Source organism: Protomyctophum parallelum (assembly GCF_964188405.1).
Source record: "Protomyctophum parallelum genome assembly, chromosome: 7".
In the NCBI taxonomy this organism is placed as follows: domain Eukaryota; kingdom Metazoa; phylum Chordata; class Actinopteri; order Myctophiformes; family Myctophidae; genus Protomyctophum; species Protomyctophum parallelum.
In genome coordinates this window covers 32,645,562-32,667,292 of record NC_139705.1, presented here as the reverse complement: position 1 = coordinate 32,667,292, position 21,731 = coordinate 32,645,562, and the positions used below count along the sequence as shown (strand labels likewise).

The 21,731-nt window shown below is 41.4% G+C and overlaps 2 protein-coding genes across 2 annotated transcripts; both read right to left on the bottom strand.

Moving 5' to 3' along the window:
* Window positions 1-1,422: 1,422 nt before the first annotated feature.
* Window positions 1,423-21,675, bottom strand: clcnk (chloride channel K; the record flags this gene model as incomplete). The annotated part of the gene is made up of 18 exons (XM_083769774.1): window positions 1,423-1,461; window positions 1,765-1,851; window positions 2,778-2,848; window positions 4,782-4,915; window positions 6,370-6,586; window positions 6,705-6,812; window positions 7,626-7,695; window positions 8,283-8,441; window positions 9,636-9,720; window positions 10,536-10,637; window positions 11,057-11,141; window positions 11,482-11,607; window positions 16,476-16,557; window positions 16,937-17,011; window positions 19,318-19,457; window positions 20,633-20,761; window positions 20,996-21,127; window positions 21,516-21,675. 18 exons carry the CDS (start codon window positions 21,673-21,675, stop codon window positions 1,423-1,425), a joined length of 2,001 nt encoding a protein of 666 aa, XP_083625900.1.
* On the bottom strand, window positions 5,513-5,899 carry LOC310861175 (peptidyl-prolyl cis-trans isomerase NIMA-interacting 4-like; the record flags this gene model as incomplete). The annotated part of the gene is made up of 1 exon (XM_083768519.1): window positions 5,513-5,899. One exon carries the CDS (start codon window positions 5,897-5,899, stop codon window positions 5,513-5,515), a length of 387 nt encoding a protein of 128 aa, XP_083624645.1.
* Window positions 21,676-21,731: the final 56 nt, after the last annotated feature.

The following is a 21,731-nucleotide window of genomic DNA, read 5'->3' as shown; positions in this document are numbered from 1 at the left end:
TTTGTATTGAGTTGTGCTTGAAATGTACTGTATTTCTGCAAACTTAATTAATATTTCAATCAATCAAAAAACAAGTGATACTTCTGTCCCTCAAATAGCTGAAGGTAATAAGTGCGAATGGTTCTGTGTACATGAAGTTAAGTGTTCAGGAGTTGTCCACGCTGCTAGTGCTATGGCACACCTACACTTAAAGGACAACTTTAGTTTTTTTCAACCAATGTTCATGTTTTAGGTTGTTATTAGAGAAACTAAAAGATGAGTGTTCTTTTTTTTTCATTTGCTGCTTTCTTTCGTTTTAGGGATTTGAGCTGTTTTTGACATTCGAGCATGGGGCTAAATATGTATTTTTTAACAACATTTTATAGCGATTTATTTTTTAATTATTTACTATAGTCCTAATAAACCCCTGGAAATTTCATCTGGCCACAAAACATCACGAGATCTACTGAATGTGTCAAACTGACATTGAGCCTATGACACACAGTGTGGCTTCCCTCCACTAGGCTACCTTCACATTCAGTAGATCCTGTGATTTATTTGTGGCCAGATGTAATTTCCTGGGGTTTATTAGGGCTATAGTAAATAATAAAAAAATAAATCTCCATAATATTTTGTAAAAAAATACATATTTAGCACCATGCTCGAATGCCCCCGCCCCCCTGTACAGAACAGCTAAAATCCCTAAAACGAAAGAAAGCAGCAAATGGAAAAAAAATAACACTCATCTTTTACTTTCTCTAATAACAACATGAACCTTGGTTGAAAAAAACTAAAGTTGTCCTTTAAAACATCTACAATTAATGTTACATTTAGCTGTGTTTACCCATCAAAATGGCAATTGTTAAAAGGAACTGGAGGGCTTAAATAACTGGCAGTATTGAAACAGACAGTAATGGACTATATTTTACAGGCATTAGAACAGGGTAAATTAACACACAGTGCAGCTAATCAAATTAATAGTGCATAATTATGTTTGATTTAGCCATAGGCAAGCATTGATACTATTGACTATTGTCAGTGCTTGCTCTTTGGCATGCCTAATGCATTCATTGTAATTTAATTAACTGCGGCTGTGTTTACCCCATTTCCATTGACTGATGTTTCAACATACCTACTGAGATTTATTTTCTTTCTTTTTTCATCTAACTCTAAAGCACCGACACACAATAACGACTTCCAATACTGCTGTCCTGTGCTAGGAGACAAACTCCCAGTCAGAAAAGCAGATCATGTTGCATATCCCCTCATTCCAACAACACACATAGACAAGCTCTGATAGATGCTCATTTGGCCTCTGGATAATGACAGTGTTTTTCTGGAACCAATTATGATGGGGGGAGAGGAGATCTCCTTATTAGAGCCTAGAGACTTTACTCTAATGAGAGGGAAATCCCCCCCTCCCCCCACCAACTTCACCACAACTCAGATGTCTTTGGCTATGTCTTCTAATATTCTCTTCATCTGGAAGACAGAGACAGCAGGGCAGGGTGGGATGGAAGGAGCGGGGAAGACAGGAAGGAAGGGAAGGCGAGATGACAGCTTTGAATCTATGAACGCTTATTTTTACCAGCACCAGTCCAACATAATGTGTTGTTGACTCGAGTGCATACAGTAGCCAAATACGCCCACATGCAGGTGTGATAGCGTGACTATGACGTATGTCTCACAGGCATGAATCACATTTCCATTAAGACAAGAATGTTATTTTTTCATGAATCTTTTTTCTTCTTCTCCTTTCCTTCTCACTGTTAGAATATTCATTACCTCGGGCCAAGTGATAAGCCCAGCTAGCCTTCCTCCCTCTGTCACGAACAATGTCTGAGAACCAAGCATGCTCAGGATGCCGTGGGCCTGCATGGTGCAACAGAGATTAAACAAAGTTTTTTGGGAAAAAGTCATTTCAAATGTAGGGACGTGTAGAGCATTGAATGGTAATGATTTGCAACGTCTCTTCACCTCCTGTATGGTGCTGTGAGTTGACAACTGCACAGAGGTTGGATAGATAGTACAAATATCTGCCAGTTGTTTCTCTGCAACCTGAAGAATGATACAAGCAGCTGATTATACTGATGTGATGATGATTGTCCCCTGTATTTCAGATTGCCACTGTCAGGTGGAAGCCTTGTCCAAATATCATGTAGCTATAATTTTGTCTCAAGCTCTTTTCATTAGTTAAATATGTGTAAAACCCACCGACAGACTTGACCAATTAATCTGGCATTCATTCTGGCTGGTGCATCAGTGTAGGCAAAAATATCAAACAATGTAAAGTAGCGAAAATAGCTGATTTACAACCTTAGTGTTCTGTTGTCAACTTGTAGATTGGCTATTTTCACTACTTTTGCACGATACTGTCATACAACAACTTTCATTTATGAAAAACATTAAATACTGAAAAGCTAGGTTTTTCTACCCGACAGTGAAGATGTGATGCTCTACTTATGATACATATAATTTTCTTATTTTTTGATAAACACCAACCCTTCAAAGCCTGAAGGAATTGTGAGAATCAAGATAGAAGTTTGTTGCACTTTAGAAAGAAGCAGAATAATTTCACATGATTGCTGGGCTCTCATGCTATATTACATAAATTCCCTTTATGCTCCAAAGACATGTTTTCATTTCCATGCTGTACATTTGGCAGCATTTTGGTTAGCAAGCAGTGATTATTGATGACGAAGCTCTACCCTAATTGGGCTTGCATTCTAAGCCTTTCAAAAGGGGAATATGTCGATTATAGTTATCCGCTAACTAAGAGTCTGAATGAAAGCTTTCACCTCATCCTTAGTGCGCTGCAGAAATGTTTGCAGGTCTGAGCGGTAAATGGACCCCAGTAGAATCTGTGAACCTAGAATGAGAAAAAGGAGAGAAGGAGAGGGGAGGCAAAAACAAATCTGTCACAGTTCAGTGTATCAACAACTTTCTACTGTAGTATAATGCGTCTACTTCTGTGTTGCAAATATTTACATGCCGATGGCAACTGCACCGCTGCCAACCGCATCAGCAGGAAGACTGATTAGCTTCTAAACATTATGGGTACGGTCAAATATGCGCTTCAAAAGTGATGGAGCCAATAGCCAACACATGCCAAGAAAATTACGTTGTCTCACTGAAAGAAAGCTACAAGTGAACTGCTTCTTTCCTATTGGTTGACTCCTGGTCAAAGTTCACCAATGTTGAACTGCAAGCTTCAGACACGTTGAAAGCCTTAAGGTACCTGCACACTGCTGCGTTTTTCGGATTAAAAACCATAAGGACCTGTATGGTAGTCCTTAGTAATTCATTTTCAATGACACCTGCATTTTCTTTCTGTATGCGCAGAGAAGTTGATGGACGACAACGCAAACGTATTTACGTGGGTGCGGTCTTGTGAAATTATCGTGCGCATGCTCGTTTCGTGCACACGCCCGCGACTGACTACACCTGGATTCTGTTGAGCTTTTTTTTTACGCTTGTGTTGTCGCACCCCTCTGTAGCAGATCAGGAGCAGACCTGTCGTTGATCCAGGCGACAACGCCTGCGTTAATCAATGCCAGGTCTGAAAGTACCTTTACGTCATCAACACGCAACAGAAATCTCCACCATAGAATGGGGAAGCTGGCGCTAATGAATCATGCGTATGAATGAAGTGCATGTGTGACCGTGCCCTAAAGCTTAAGCCTGATTTATACTGTATTTCGTCGATAGCTGATGCACCGTGTTGTGAGCTTGTAGATCTGCTATTTTGGGGGAAATAAAAGAACATTTTTGAATATGATCACTGATAAAATGCCAACTTGTAAAGGTGTCGGTGGGATTGTTTTCCATTTTCCATGCAATTGGTGTAGTTATAGTTTTTGAGGTGGGATATTTCTTCAATTTTCTTCCTTTCTGGGAAGTGGCACTTTTGTCAAGACTGGCTGTCAAGCTGTGAAAAGCATTTTCAGTGACAGATAGACATCAGAAAATGGCTCGTAATAGGACCTCAGCAGTAGCACTGAAGAATTGGACCCCATTTTTGCTGTTAACATTTATGGTCAATGTCTCTGTAGACTGTAAGGTTCCCTCTTCCAAGGGATACAAAAAAAGGGAAAAAAATCAGGCATGTACACATTGCTGACAAATTAAAGGATAAACCTGAATAACTGAGTGGAGAAATAATTAATGTATCTGCTTGCTTGCAAACAGGTGTCCTGTCTGATACAGATCTACATCTGATCATGCTCCAACCATGACTCCATGGTATAAGAATTCTGGGCACAGATCGATGGCGGAGCTTCAGTCACAAAGACTGCTCAACTGGCTAGTGTTAGGAACAGTAATTAAAGTGACATCGGCCTATTATAGCGCCACCAGGGAACCACAATAATCTACCTGACCTGTGCCTCTGAGAAGCACTTTTTCTAGTGTTATTGTTTTTGCCCCTCCTATGCCCAGGCTGTGTTTGTGTGTACCCCATAGCGTTGATTTAATTGGCTGAGCAACAGAATTGAGGAAAAAAGTGAGGACAAAAACTGAGGACGCCAATTGTGAATGGCTGGAATACATCAGTATGATGATGTATGATGATAAGACTGCCCCCTCACTTCACATGAGTAATTTGTGACCCATCTGTAAATGTACAACCTGATCTCACAGCACATTCATAGAAAAATGTAATAAAAGTTAAAAGTACCTTAATATCGTTTGACACTGTATGCACCGGACTCAACACAGGTAGAGTTTTGACATAACGAAAGCTTAAGCCTAACTCAAACAGTTTAGAAATGGGATATGCTTTGACTCAAGGTGTTATTACCTACCAAAGGACTCAACAACAGGGAACTCTGTCGCAGTGCTTGAATGTAGAACACGCTGCACTTCCATCAGCCCAGCTGTTTTCTCAAGCACCATCCCTTTACGTCCCAGACTATGTCCTACTGTCACAGATCTAATCCTGCAAGAAAGAAGACTTTACAGTAGCTGCTGATATTATTTTTCCTTTAATTTAATATTCATGTGGTCAATTATTGTGACTGCATTTCTGCATGGCTCTGAAGGAGGCCAGCTGTCTATAAGAAGAACGTCTGTGTGTCTGTCTGTCTGTCTGTCTGTCCGTCGGTCTGTCTGTCGACTTTACCCTAGGATAGGGGAGGGTTACAGTGTCCTGTGTGTAATGTATACTGTGGTAATATTATGCATCTTATAGGATAATACATCTGATCATGTAATTGTTGAGAAGGTGCAGGATGCGAGTTAACGACTCCCCTTGTTAGTCTCCTATCGGTGCTGGACTTGATGTCTAGCTCTATTTAAAGGTCAAGGCAGTGTACATCCCGGATGCAGAGAGCAGACCTGCACACTGTCCAGGCCCTGGACAGTGTGCAGGTCTGCTCTCTGCACTCTCTACACCCTGGACTCCAGGGTGTCGAGGTAATAGCGCACCTCAAGTGCACACGCCATAAGGGCACTTTCTAGTTACATCAGTGTGCTAAAGAAAGTCGCTTCTGAAACTTTGGCCACATTACATGTGAAGAGTAGAGGTTCCTAAGTGTCACTTCTTGTCTTCCACCATTATAATATGGTAGCCAAATTTGGTCTTGACGGGGGGGTCTGTGTACACAGGTTTATCCATGGTGCTGACAGGCAAGGCAAACGCCACGTCTTGAAAGGGTCCCACCATAGACCCTCGTGTCATCCAACCCAGATCACCTCCTTGTCTGGCTTTGTCTTCGCTGAACTGCGACGCTACTTCGCTGAAGCGACGACCGGCATTCAGATTCTCCAGCGCCTCCGTGCACTTGCCGTGTTTTTCACAGAGGATATGCCGCACCTTCACGGATGTGCCTCCTTTTTGTGCCTTTTCCTTTTTGTCGGTATCTCCGCCTCCTGGTGCAGCTGCACCTTTACCACTTTTTCCACACTTCCCTTTTGGAGCCATTATTATAATGTACACAACTGAGTTCTGAAAGTCAAGCAGCAACACTCGAAATAGTCAAATATATCTGCATTGATGATGTCATGGATCTTTCTGTCTGTATTATAACTAAATATGGACATGGCCTGCATGATGAGCTTCTTCGGCACATTGTCAGCTTGTAGAATGTGGAAAACATTTACACACAAGAAGTTCATTGGTAGTGATTGTACCAGCAGTTTGCAAGATCAGGTTACCTACCTACAAAAGGTTTAGCCATTTGGTTGGGGTGAATGATTCACCCCAACAGAATCTTTGTCTGTAATTACCTATTCAATCGATATTTTACCCAAAAAACTTTTAGAAAGTGTGAATGAATGAGTGAATGAATGAATTCTGCACACTGCTGGTTTTTATTGATGCTTTCAAAGAAGGAAAAGAAAAATAAGCCATTAATTATAATTTAAAATACCAAACACTAGGTGTTTTCTCACCTAGGGCAGGCTTTCAGAAGAGATGGCAGGTGTGGGAGCTTCTTGCTGATGGAGAGTGCATCGTAGAAGGAGGGCCGCTGGCCAGAGCGAGCCAGGCCGTTGGCCAGTAAGGTGGCAACGAGGACAGGAGCTGCATGGCTGAACTGCCCTGTTAGTTCCAGAGCCAAAAGGGCAGGGGACAGGGTGTGTGTGACTGCCCCCGAAAACGCAGCCGCACCTGCAGTCAGACATGTCGTGTTTTATACTGTGTTCAAAACAAGTTCATATGTAGACAGAATGTTAGCATTGTCAATTGATTTATGTTAGCTACAATAAGCAGGTTTATCTAGGCCTACCAGCCAGTGCATAGCCCCCAGGATTTAGAGCAACCCAATCCTGGCCTGAAGACATTCTGGTGGACACATAACCAAGTGAATCCCCTGCCAAACGCCCAATAGCTGCACCTGAGAAGCAGACAAGCATGAATTCATGCTGCATGCAAAGAAAAATCACACCCGTGTGAACTGAGTGGTGCAACTCCCCTCTCTCTCCCCCCCCCCCCCCCTTCTCTCTCTCTCCTTCTCTCTATCTCTCTCATTAGCAGGCAACAGTGCAGCACTGTCTCTCTCTCTGTGTTTCTGGCACAACAGCGCCCCTACTGGTACTCCTAGTCATCATACTGGTGCTCATTAACGTCACATACATAGGTGAGCCAACACATAGGTGAACACGGACATTGCTGTTTCTTGGAGTGGTTGCACCACACAAAAAGGAGTGGACCCCACATTTTGCTCACTTAATAACTATCCGTCACTATTGTCTGATACATGAGTACCCTCTAGAAGCTTAGAGTACACACGTTTTCTCTACCTGAAGTGTCCGCTACCTGATGTAGGCTACTATTGCACATTTGACAGTAAAATGAGTAAATCACTTTTAAAGTTAGCTTCCCAGATAGATGGACTCTTATTTGACAAATCTGTTTTTCAGATGGTGAGAATATACAGCAAAGAGATTTTATTAATACACAATGAAATCCTGAGGGAGGGCTGCCCTAGTGTATCGGTTCGTCAGAGCATACGCCTTCCATGCGGAAAGTCGAGGGTTCGAACCCTACTCTGAGTCATCAAGGGTGTGCGCCTGTACGGTGTCCGGTCTGCGGTCAGTGTTAATTTAACTTTAGTATGTACAAATAGAACAGTTGTAGTGTAGAACACAAAAAGGTACCAGAAATCTAACCAGTGTATGTGTAGTGTAGCTAATCTTGCTTCACTCACCATAGATGAACACTGGCATGACGTAGCCTGCTGGTAGTGGCAAGGTGCAGGCTAGGACCAGCATCCACAACTCGGTGTTAACAATGGAAACAAAGATGTGATTATACAGATTATAAAGTTATTAACTTTCTAGCCATTGAACGTACACAATGTAAACAAACACGATCAGCACACCTGCACAGCTAGTATACTGATCGAGTGCACAAGTCAACATCAATCTGAGTGCAAGAGCTTCTTTTTTACTTGGCCTACATTTGTATCCCACGATTTTTGCAACCCATATTTGCAACCCATTTATTTGTGTCAATTATCTAATGTAATCCTCTGTGCTACACTCACTCTGCCAACCTAGGGAGAGCAACGGACTGACCTCATGCTTCCTTCTATGCATGAGGAGTCCAAGCCGCTTCTTTTCACCTGACAGGGGGTAGTCTCCCCGGTTGGACGCAGCACAGGGAAGGAACACGCTATCAGGCACCCCAGCTGGCCAGGGGGAGGCAGTATAGAGACCAGGTTTACTGCATATTTTTTGTGCAGTTACCTACACTGCAACAGCATTTGTCACCAATCAATTTACCAAAGCTTGATATAGAAAAGTTTTTTTTACAAAAACAAACGTATTTTTCATTTCACTACACCTTTAACCCTTTGTCGTACCTTCATAAGTAGGAAAACACCCAGAGCCAGGTGGGGCAGATGCTCTGATGATAGCCACTCCCCCCCAGGGTTTGGATCCAGCTCCACCGTGGCATTGTGGGATTGAGAGTTCCACGGTCTGTTGTCTATCAGGGAGACGAGGAGCTGCTTCATGGTGTACTGCAGGGAGAAAACACCACACATCATTTTCAAAAATAAATAAAATACTCAGAGGCCTATATCTTGTGCCACCAATTTATACCCCTTAATTATCCCTAAACTTATTTGCCTTTTTTACCATTTAGAAAAACCTTTTAAAATAGTTCAAATAGCCAAATCTACAAGCTCACAACGTGTCAATGTAGATCGGCTAGTTATATTGTCATGCCCCTCTCCTCTGCCTTTGCATTTGAACTGTGACGCTCCAAACCACTGATGGACTAATATTTGGCACGACCATTTATAGCGTAACCATTTATGGCATGACAATATACTACTAGTCCTTATTAGGTTTCGGACTTTTCTGTCGTTTCAGTATGTTCTGTATAGGTCATTGGACTTATATTAAGATATTTCTGTATTTTCTGTATTGGTCATGATCTTATTAAGATCATTATGTTTCTGTCTTTTAAGTATGTTCTGTATTGGTCATGTGTTCTGTTTGCTTTGGGTTTTCTGTTATTGCCTTGCTTTGTGTATCTTATTTTGTAGTATTGTTCTGTGTCTTCCTGCCTCCCCTTGTTTGGTGTTTCCTGTTCTGTCTTACCAACCTGATTATTGTTGCCTTTAGTCACCTGTGTTCTGTTTGCCTGTTAGCCTATCCTGTCCTGTGTTTGATTTGATTTTGAGTTAACCTGTGTCCTGTTACCCTGTCTATTTAAGCCCTGTGTTTGCATTGTTTTCTTTTTGGTCTGTAGACCTATGTCAAGTGAGTCTGTAGGCCTATATATTATTCTGAAAGCCTTATCTACCTTTGTTTTGCTACTAGTCTAGTATAAGGGTTAAGGTGTGGCACAGGATAGGACCCTCAGTGTAAAATTGTACATTTGTAACTCTTGAGAGTATACAGACAGATAACCAAAAGCCCACATAAGGGTCCATTTGGTTAAATTGGAGATGACTCCTATACAGTAGGTGGCAGGATAAGCAAGTGAAATTGGTAGTGATGAAACAAAGCAGACACTATTCGAACTGGAACACATGCTGATAAAAAGATGAGTTCTGTCAGTTCTCTGTCCTGATTTTCTGTTAACTTGGATTTGGTTTACTGGATTATAGAACATTTTTATAATTCTTTGATTGCATATTTATATTATCCAAATTTCATGTAGAGTATAAACACTCAGGTTTATTGACACAAATAATCTCCCCCACCTTAGAAGCCATATATTGACCAGCAGAGTGGGGAAACGTCACAGATGCGAGGATAAAGGCCACCATGGCTGAGTACAGACCTTTCCTGGTGAGACACATTCAAACACAAATGCATCAATGTTATTGCCAGGGCATGTCTTCAGAATGATCACTCATACTCAAGTTATTCAAGTGTAAAGTTTACTCCCTGAGTCCCTTAACTGAATTATCAGAAATAACAAACTAATCCATTTCATTTTCAAAATGACTTCATCCATCATATCACAACATCATCTCTTGGCAAAGTGTTTACACAGCGTGGCTCTGTAGAAGGCTGCATGTTGTCCGGACTCCGGAGCTAATCTCACAGAAGTGATCAGCACCATAGTTCTTGTGCATGCAGCCAGTGGGCCAACTTGGAGTATCTCCAAGAATGTTTTCCACATTATGTATTAAATGTATTGAAATATTAACATTAATAATTTCATAGCATCAATAGGGCTTACATTGGTTTGAATGAATCCTTGTCCAAATGAGTCATGTCAGATGACAGATGGCACAGGCTGGCCTCATGAAGTTCAAAATCAGCATGAAATCACACTGACTGACACAGTCACACACGCATGTTGATCTCCAGTTTCACATGATCTAAACTAATCTTATCTTAATGAGCTTTATAAGTAGCAGAATCTCTGCAGAATAAGAATTTCTACTCTGATAAAGCACTTAATAACTGTGGTTGTTTTGATTTTTGTTTTTAAATCACTAGAACAAATTAGCAGGGGATCAAACCTGCCCTAGCTGTGCCAGTTTAAGGGGGCAAAACAATCTGAACTGTTCAAGCTATAAATGGATTATCCTCAGGATTGATTCATCACTGCACTCGTATTGTCCTCTCAGAGGATGAAAATTATCTCTCACTCTGTCGTCAACATCCTAATCAGGAGTGGCTTGGTTTTGGTGAAGTGCAGAATCCAGCGGTGACAGAAAAGATAGACACAGCTTACAGCTCCACACAGCAACCTTTATATGAGAGACAGAAGCAACCACAAGACTGAGACCCCAGGCTTATTCAGGGTTTGATTTGTGAGAAGAAACAGAGGGGACATTTTACGTAACCGCTTAGACTTAAACCCTATATGCACTTCATTGTACAACAAATAGCTAAATTAGCCGATCTATAAAAACGCAATGCATTGTGGTGTGTTGTGAGTTTGTACTGCCTACAACAGTATAGGCCAGTCATGTGGAGCAGGGGGCTATAGACAGTAGGGTGCATGGTACAAGCAGGAATTAATTATATTTACTAGTAACAGCCTTTCTCTTGTCTATGAAAATGTATAGTCAATTATAATTGAGTATTTTAGATAAGCTTACAAAAGGTATAGCATTTAAATGCAGACAATATTATTGTTCAACTGTACCCTTGTGAATAATCTTACCCCAGTGAAGCAAAGAGCAGAATCTCTAGTGGATAGAAAGGTAAGGCATCCGAGAGATCCGTTTTGAACAATGCCTCAAGAGTCTCTGTGGACAGAAAACGAATTAGAGTCACTGTACTGAGCTCTCCCGTGGCCTTTTCCAAATCAAATCATCCTCCACTTTATTGCGTTTATCTTATTGTTCCTTATAGTCTATCAGCTTAAACGCCCCTGCCGATATTCCCAAAACCCAATCACCCGTGTCATTGCCATCGCCATGACAACATAATTAAGACAGTTTTTATTGGATTTCCATTTGACTTGAGAGAGCTAGAAAAACCATGTCAATGAGTCGGGTCAGGCATTATATGACCGCATCAGTGAGCAGACATAAGGGGCATATGTTGCGAGCAGGTATTATAATAATGTCAGGAGACAGCGCTCACCTCTCTCCCCGCTCCAGACGGAAAGGAGACGGAAGGTCAATGCGCCGCAGGCCGCCGAGAAGAAACACGGGCAGTAGTCCCTCAAGGCAAAATGTGAGCACATGACCTCGACGCTGAACAACACACCTACACGGAGAGAGGAAGAGATAGGGAGTGGGTGATCACTTTGTATAGAATATTAATATAATATTAATAGGCCTACAGTACGACCACATCTCACCAATCCTGGCATCCCTGCATTGGCTCCCAATCACTTTTAGAGTTGAGTTTAAAATCTTACTAATAACTTTTAAGGCCATCTCTGATCTGGCCCCATCCTACATTTCTGACCAACTCAAGCCCTATATGTCCCACAGCGCACTAAGGTCCCCAGACAAGGCGCTCTTAGAAATCCCAACTTCTAAGTTGAAAACAAAAGGTGACCGGGCCTTTGCCCTCAGAGCCCCAACTCTTTGGAATGCCACTCCAAGGAACAGCAATGTCCGTTTTCACCTATGCACCTATGTGACTACCTATGTGACGTTAACCTACCTATGTGACTATGAGCACCAGTATGACTGTGAGTACCAGTAGGGGCGCTGTTGTGCCAGAAACAGAGAGAGGGAGATAGTGCTGCACTGTTGCCTGCTAATGAGAGAGAGAGAGAGAGAGAGAGAGAGAGAGAGAGAATTGCACCACTCAGTTCACACGGGTGTGATTTATTTATTTATTTATTGTAAACTGCTGTTTATGGTGTGCACTGCATTTGTTCTTATTCTTTGTAAAGCACTTTGTAACCTCGTTTTGAAAGGTGCTATATAAATACAGGTTTATTATTATTATAATATTAGATGCAACATTCTGTCATCAGCTATGGGATAACAGCCTGTCATCTTACTTGGGTATATTGTTTATTACATTTCGGAGAATTCCACGCCCACAAATTTGTGCCCATGGAGCGCACAATTTTGTGCGCCAGTTCAGGTGGCCAAGTCATACACCGTGATAAATGCGAAGTATGCAGAGCGGAAGTGCCGTTCACGCCTGATCTTTGTCGCCGTGATACGTCACTGTCTTGACCTCTGCGTCAGTCATCAACCCAGCATTGTGGGGTCTGCGACTACTGGCCAATCACAGCATGGCTTTCCTACACCCAGCTTTTGCCATTCTCTCGCTCGGTGTTGAAAGTGCGAAAGTGTGAAAGAGTCCTTTTCTGTATCAAATCGAACAAGGGAAAGGTACCCAGCTCGGACAAAAGACTTTCTCACAGGGGTGCATACGTTGGTTAGACATACTAACAGTCTGACAGGCATTAGTCCGACAACACTGTGACTCCCGACATGCGTGGCCGGTTAAAACTAACCTGTGGCTCCCGACATGCGTGGCCAGTTAAAACTAACCTGTGGCAGGTTAAAACAAACCTGTGGCTCCTGACATGCGTGGCAGGTTAAAACTAACCCGTGGCTTCCTGTGAGGTTATGTTTAGGGTTTGGATTTTGGGTAGGGTCAGACTGTTAGTACGTCAGACCCAAACACATGCACCCACTGGTGGAGATTATAGTTGTTTACAATTGCCAGCTGTAGAGATTAAAATATGTAAAAATATGTTGTTCCAGGGAACCCCCCAGAAGCAAAGATATGAGTTAAAAGAATATACAGTATATTCAAAGAATTGTGCCACATTTTCTCGATTTTTCAAAAATAGACCTACAAGCTCATAGCGCGGCACTCGGTGTCGCGCTATGAGCTTGCCTTGTAGATCTGCTATTTTTCAATAGCTAAAGCATAACATAAGGCTTAAAACACCATAAGGGGTTCCCGCCAAGATTGTCATGTCTACCCAAATAAAAAGAGATCTCCCTACTGACGTGTCTGTACAGCAGTGGTTCCCAAACTTTGTCATGTCAAGGACCCCCAAATTGACACTAATGAACCCGTGGACCCCCATTTGAAAATATATGCTAGGGACCCTTATATTATGGTTGGGCCCATAAGAAAATAAATTAATTTCAAGGACCCCCAGTTTAACATGCATTAGTCTACGGACCACCCATTTAATGGCATTTCTATCTCTGGGACCCCAATTTATATTGGGCAAATCATATCTTCATCCCAATATTAAGGACCACCCTAGTCTTTGCATTGATTCTGCAATATTATTATTTTTCTGAATTGTTTCCACACAGTTGTAACCCATACATACTTTGAATGTAGATGTCACCACACAGAGATAGATCTGATCGACTGGCTAATGGAGACTCTTTTTAACTCATCAGTATAGAGTAGACAGAGGACAGATTTGTGTTTTACATAAAGGTGAACTATAACCACAACAGTTTAATTACCAGGTATACTATTTTATATACCATTACTGCAGTAACCAGTTTAATAATAACCTTATTTATTTTAGCTCTGTACAGAATATATGTTATTTAAACAGCAAAGTTATAGTATATTGTTTGGTAATAAAAAAAACAATAACCAGACACTAGTCTTAGCCTACCGTATACTACCTTATCAACCACCATTGGCACTGATCATAATACGAAGTTATTATTATATTAAAATCACTTGGCAGTTTCCCCTGCGCGTTTAATGATTTTAATTTCACATCATTTCTAATTAGTGAATCACTAATTAGAATCACTAATTCTAATTAGTGGCGTTTGTTCCAGTGAATGGAAATCTTAATGCTTCAGCTACAATTACATACATTCCAGACAACTGTGCTTCCAATTTTGAGGCGACGGTTTGGAGGAATGCCACGGCGCTTGCTGTTTCAGAATGACAATCCCCTGTGCTCCCCCCGCATCCCCAATTCCCCACACAGATATGGCTTGTTTAGATGAATAGGGAAAATAACCTGACCGACCTGCACAGAGCCCTGGCCGTGACATTTTATTTCTGCCATTTTATGCTTTATTTCAGATGCTATAGGTCAGTGTATAGAGAGACGGCAAACCAAGGGCAGAGAGATAGGGGAGAGACGTGCAAGACGGGCTAATTCAAACCCGGGTCCTCACATGGTCTCCTCTGTGCACTACTAACTGGCTGAGCCACCAGGCAGGCATGCAGGCACCCGCCGAGACCTGACCTTATACCCCTTTCGAACAATGGAATTGGAATGCCAAATGCAAGTCAGGCCACATGAAGTGTCAGTCAGACCTGGAAGCAAACCGCAGCATCAATGTTACAACTAGAGAGAAATCATCCCAAAATAGTGGAGAATGTTCTAGTAGTAGTGGAAGCTACTGATTTGCTTCCATTGAACCACAGGAGCTTCAATGAGGTCAGGCACAGATTAGACCTGGCTCACATTTGCCATTCCAATTCATTCCAATGGTGTTTCGGGTTCAAGGGACATTTCACCACTGGAAGACTGCACTCAATGTTAATAGTATTTGTAGTAGATAACAGTAGCGCAATTTGAAATTTGCATCCTACGGCCAGAAAAATAATGAAGTCTGTGTGTTTGACTAGGGTTTGACTGGATTGCTGAATTCCTACAATGACCATAATGCTTTGGTGCACTCCCCATCCTTTGGAGAGGGGGAGGCCATAGACATATAGGCCTACTGTATAAAGGCTAGATGGCTCAAGGCGGAGTCTCCAACGTAGCGGCCATCTTGGCTCGGTGCTACAGTACAGTATGTTCTATTTCAGCTCAAACAAAAATACTAATAACTCGCTCAAATCTTGACGCATTTACAAACAGGTTGGTTTATTATAAACATTATGATTCAGTTATGATACGTTATTATTCAGGATGCTTATCTGCTTAATGTTATTTTATTTATTATATGAACGTCATATAAAAGCATTTAAGTATGCTGACGTCTCTGATGTTTATAACAAACCAAACCATTTGAAAATCGGTTGAAAACTGAGCAAGTTATGGTTATTTAAAAAGTGCATGCCCCATAGACACAATGTTATGCTGCCCCGAAGTAAGATGGCCGCCACGTAGCGACATCGCTCTCCATGGCCAGCAGCCATCTAGTGAGCCAGTGAGCCATCTGGCCTTTCTTATATATATCTATGGGGGAGGCTGCGTGGAGGTGTGACTTGTAGTCCAGGAAGGAAGTGAGACCAGATTTTCATGACAAAATTACTTGACTAAAATATCTAAAATGCATTTGTTCTTATTCTTTGTAAAGCACTTTGTAACCTCGTTTTGAAAGGTGCTATATAAATAAAGGTTTATTATTATTATTATTATAATATTAGATGCAACATTCTGTCATCAGCTATGGGATAACAGCCTGTCATCTTACTTGGGTATATTGTTTATTACATTTCGGAGAATTCCACGCCCACAAATTTGTGCCCATGGAGCGCACAATTTTGTGCGCCAGTTCAGGTGGCCAAGTCATACACCGTGATAAATGCGAAGTATGCAGAGCGGAAGTGCCGTTCACGCCTGATCTTTGTCGCCGTGATACGTCACTGTCTTGACCTCTGCGTCAGTCATCAACCCAGCATTGTGGGGTCTGCGACTACTGGCCAATCACAGCGTGGCTTTCCTACACCCAGCTTTTGCCATTCTCTCGCTCGGTGTTGAAAGTGCGAAAGTGTGAAAGAGTCCTTTTCTGTATCAAATCGAACAAGGGAAAGGTACCCAGCTCGGACAAAAGACTGTCAGTGGCCCTTTCTCACAGGGGTGCATACGTTGGTTAGACATACTAACAGTCTGACAGGCATTAGTCCGACAACACTGTGACTCCCTAAAAACACATACTGTATTGCACACATAAAAACTCCAGGAAAGTGTTTCTTGTGTCCTAAAAAAGATCATTAAAATAAGATCTGGCTGCAAAAGGGGTGAAGTGGCCTCTTAAGGTCAGGGCTTTGTGAAGCCAGTCAGGGTCTTTATCACTCAGACAGAGGGACTAGAATCAACCGTCCTGAACAAAGCTCTATTCTTTATACTGTATGTATGTTGGCTGTTACTGTTATTTTCTTGCTTCATTTATACTCTGGTTTACGACGGTGTATACAAATCAGGCTTTACTCACCACTGATAGGAGCTCCAAAGCAGCTTGCTACACCAACAGCAGCAGCAACAACCATCATTTGTCCCTCAATGTTCTTTTTCTCCTATAACAGACATGCAGTTCTGTAGTGTTATAACTACTAGTCCTTACCCGTTGTGAAATATTTGCCCCCGGGTGCGTTTGTAATTGACTAATACATTAATTAATAATCCTTAATGTGTCAAATCGAAGAAAAAGGGCTTCGTTACGCCCTCCATATTCATCTGGTCAAATGTGTGAAAAGTGGGAGTGATTGGTGTAAGGAGTTACGGCACTGTTTCTGACAGACACACACACACACACACGGACACACACTCAGACATTGTTAGAATTATAGTATGATAAAGGGAATGCTGTAAAATTATCACAGACATCATATACGATTCGCTTTACACTATATGCTGAAATGGGGTTAAATTAATTATTATTCTCTGATGTCATGCCTCCTTATCTTGAATGAGGGTGCAGAGATGGCTCAGGTACGATCCCACCATGGTGGACAGATGCACAAAGGGACCCTGGAATGGACATACAACCATGTCAGAATTTATGTATATACAGATATATACTTTTTTCGTTCCGTTTCCAATCCTGATACCACAATGTCTGTCTTAGCCGATACCGATACCGAATACCGATACCAGTGTTGTGATCTCGTGTTGTGTTTATAGCTATCTAGCTATATATCTCGTATTGTGTTTATAGCAGACTCCTTATATGTGCACTTGCAGTTTGGGCAACTCGAAAGCAAACTCCACATGCCCCAACATTTTATTTACCTGCCATAGTGTCAACCCCTTACCCCTGTGTCGGATCGGTGGTTACTAGACTGGCATATTCACCGATACCGATATGCACCGATATGACAAATAAGGACCGATACCACTACTTTCCCAATACCGATACAGTATTGGGACATCTCTAATACAGATATAGATATAGATATCTATTTCCAGCACACATTAGTAAATTGTTCTTTGTACAATAATTGTTTTTCCCACCGCTGTGGATGAGATGTGTCACAACGAGAATTGTCTCTACAGATGTGACCGCCTTGCAGGCACATGGTAGGCTACTGGGTAACAGTGAAACTGTTCAGAGCACCTGGGAAGAGTGTACTCCACTGCTAGGATGAGCTTTTCATGAACATTGGCCATTTTATTGACGTCAAACAACAGGAAGTGATGAAAACAACTGTTAACTCACTCCGGTGATGTTATATAAATCATGTTTACATGTTTATGTTGGGAAGAATTGGGAATACATGCTGTTTTAGAAGCAATAAAAAATACCATGACCCTCTCTGTCACTCAAGTAGGCCTATCGTGTTCAGGTTATGCGCTTATCTGCATGTGGGACAGCCTTATAGATTAGTACTAAACAGATTTATTTGCTATTATGCAACCCTTTCATAATCAATGAACCATCAAAGTAGCAAATGTAAAATGTCCTACCTCCCTTGTGCACACACTCAGTGTTCAACACACCTTCAGGAGTCCTTGATGTGACCATGACCCTTGTATATCATAGCACTGTTTTGGAGTAGGCTACCTCTTAATTCCCACTCTCTTGATAAGCTTCAATGTGATATTTTAGCTTTTTGCACTTCTTGCCTATTGTCTAATAATTTTGAAGTGAAGGATTTAGCTCCATTTCATACTGTTGATCACATATTTTATTGGGTTGGAGAAGATTAAAGCACACCTTGCAAATTAAGCTCATTATACATTTTATAGGTCTCAGCAGCCATTTCTTGCATTGTTGCGAGCAGCTAAGGATACTTGAGAACCCTTATGTATGTGAATGCAATTGCAAACCCTATTATTTTTCCTTTGCTAAATAAAATATGTATGTAGCCCATTTGAATTCTTTGAGTCTGTTACCTTGGTTTGTCTTGAGGAATGTGACAAAACAATAATGATCTGACTAATATAAGTCACTTTTATTACAATGTCATTTAAATAATTTAACCTGCAACCTTTTATTGAAGAGAGAGATAATTGTCATAGGGCCATGACAAATTGAGGAGGACGCAGCAGTAGCAGTGACGTCAAGACTGTAAATTAGTTGAAATAGTTTGAACAATCTGTCTCGCCGGCTAGACAATATGTTACATGTCGACCGGCAAGTTCTTTTTCTGCTTCAGTGGGCACTTTATGCTGGAGGCATCCACTGATGATTTCTTTCACCTGTCTCTGCAGAATCCATTTGGAGACATTCCAAGCTCTGGCCAAAAGAAAATGAATTTATGTTCCTTACCTGACCCCACTTGCCGTCTGCATTCATCAATTTGTTGTTGTTGGTTGGAATGTATAGTGAAAATTGTCCATCTACAAGGTCTACAATGTTTTGGGGCGGTTTTATGCCGTTATATATTTTTTGGGAACGTTCCCAAGGTGCCCATATGGTAGATTACCCTTATCATCTGCTATTGAAACATGTGATGGCGATATGAGGTTTCTGCCTGACCACAACAAATTTCTCATTTAATTTGTTTCACTCGTACTGTAAGTACAGCAAAATAGTTCCCCCTTACCACAAAACTGTGGGATATGGAAAGACTGTAAGATATACAATTATACAAATGAAAACCCTACACAGAACAAATTTCACTCTGTCAACAATAATATTAACAGAATTTATCCAGCAGACTCTGGCTTGTGGTTTATAAGGCACAACTGTGCCTTACCATCACCATCTATTATGGTGCTACGGTGCCCAGCTGTAAAAAAATGTTTTGGATGGATGGGATAAAAGATAATGCTAATAATATAATATAACGTGAATAAAATAAATAAAACAAATCTGGAAAAAGGTAGCGTACCACCTTGCCTAGGAACACGGTGCTGCCAGCTGCAAGTGTACAGATGAGGCCCAGAAACTTGGCAAACATGTTGGTAAGAGACAGATAGTGGGGCATTTCCATACCAGACAGCATGGTCCTCACCTCTGGAACCCCAGAGCCTTGAAGAAACACCAAAAAGTATGCTTCAAATTTCATGCCATCCATACAGTAAAATCCTCAGTGTTAAAGGAGAACCCCTTTTGGTGTTTTAAGCATTACGTTATACTTTAGCTATTGAAAAATAGCAGATTTACAAGCTCGTAGCGTGGCACTCAACTTGTACATCTGCTATTTTTTTTTTATCGTGAAAATGTAGCGCAAATTTGGAATATTATATTATATGAGCATGTGCGGTACCACTGATACAGAAACATAGGCTTTTCAGAAAACTGTCATGATTTAGAAGACACTTTGTAGAATCGAGCTCAGGTCTAAATGGATTTAGCCATTTTCAGCCTCATCTTCATATAATTGGCCCTTACTATATGGTAATTATAAGATGCAATTTCCGTCTACTCACTCTTATCTCTCATTGTTGGGCCATGGACAGTTCAAAAACCTGACTAGTGACTACCAATGACATCATCAATGAGAGTTCCAATACAGCCTTTCTCTTCTCCGAAAGTTAGCATGCTGAAAAATAAATGCAATCTTGTTTGAAACAACCAAACCTGCCTTTCTAAACACGATGTCACTGGTAGGCAGCTTTCTGTATACTGTCCACAGCCCTCCTCTGAGACAGAGTGAATTGACAGGAATGGTGCCATATCTTATAATCATTAGTGGGGAGTCGGACATAAGAAATGGTGGAGTGGTAACTCTGAGAGTTTCCAATGGATAAATGAACACTAAGTATTTGACTGTGCAACTCAGAACTTTATAAATAGAAAAAGATGACTTGAAGATATCAACATTGCACGTACAATTATATAGTCAAATCAGTGATTTAACTCTGAGATAGGCTATAGTAGTAGATATGCCCACTGAAATGTCAATTATTGCTGCTTGGTAAATGTCATGTGCAGCCCAAAATTCTATATATTTATATTTGACATATCCACACTCACGTATGTTTGACTTTTTGTCCCCTTTTGCCTACACATATCTCATTTTAAATGCCTCTTGGAACGATAAGAGAACTTGTGAATTCTCTATATGCCATGAGCTCATTTTAGAAGGAGAAGTATGTTATCATGTCAGTTGTAATAGCTGCTGCAGGGCAGATTAGGTAAAGATTAGGTAAAGATTTTTTTTACAGTGAAAGGCTCATTTAACGACGCTCAGTCATACGAACCTGTGGAGAATGGACAGATGTTGTGAGAGAAAGATGCAGAGAGCGCGCACAGCGCTGCCGGGTAGAGAGTCCAGCAGAGGAACTGCAGCAGACAATGACCCTCCAGCTGAACGTAAAGCCACTGATGAGCTACAGGTGGAGAGGGGATGAGAATGAGAGGGAGGGGTGGAAGCGAGGGATAAAGATCGAGAGAGAGAATGATGGAGAGTGCGAGAGAGAGAGAGAGAGAGAGAGAGAGAGAGAGAGAGAGAGAGAAGAGAGAGAGAGAGAGAGAGAGAGAGAGAGAGAGAGAGAGAGTGTGTGTGTGTGTGTGTGTGTGTGTGTGTGTGTGTGTGTGTGTCTCTGTCAGTCAGTCAGTCATACCTCTCAGCAGTTTGGCTACACTCAGGTCCATGAGGAAGCTGAGGAAAGCGGTCAGAATGCCCAGAGCAGCAAAGCCATACCATTCTATTTTTCCCAGCATTCCCAACACACTCCTCGTCCTCAGCATACAGCCTACACATACACAGTCACACATTGTTAGTGTTAGTTAGTTAGTTAGTTAACTTAGTTAGTTACCACACCATTGGTCACAATTTCAAGGCCCACTTGTACTCATAGCTAAAATGTCAGATCTACATGAGCTTTTATAGATCTGAATAATGATTTTATTTCTCGGCTAGAATTTTGTTTTGTGTTTTAAAGATTTGGTTCAGATCTGATAACAATGACGAGGACTATATCTAAATGATTTGACATCTCAGTCATGTAAAAGGCTCAAGTTGTTTCATGTCTTGCTTTAGTTGTTCAAGGTCAAAATAACATGATGAAAGGTGAGAACCGGTGCACATGTTTAGAAGACACAATAATGGCGAAGGTTTTCTCGAATGTAACTAATCTGTACCTTTGACAAGCGTGCGGGTCCATTGCCATGGTTTCTGTGCTTTCCATGGATCAATGAGGTGAGGGCGGTCATTACGTGTTGTCTGGCTTAGATTGTCCCGCTTCAAGAGGTTCACATTCACACTGCTTTCAGGTCCAGAAACCACCTCGACGCTCTTCATTTGGCCTTGAACTGTTTACGACCACGTTAATAACATCATGTATGTGCAGACAGACA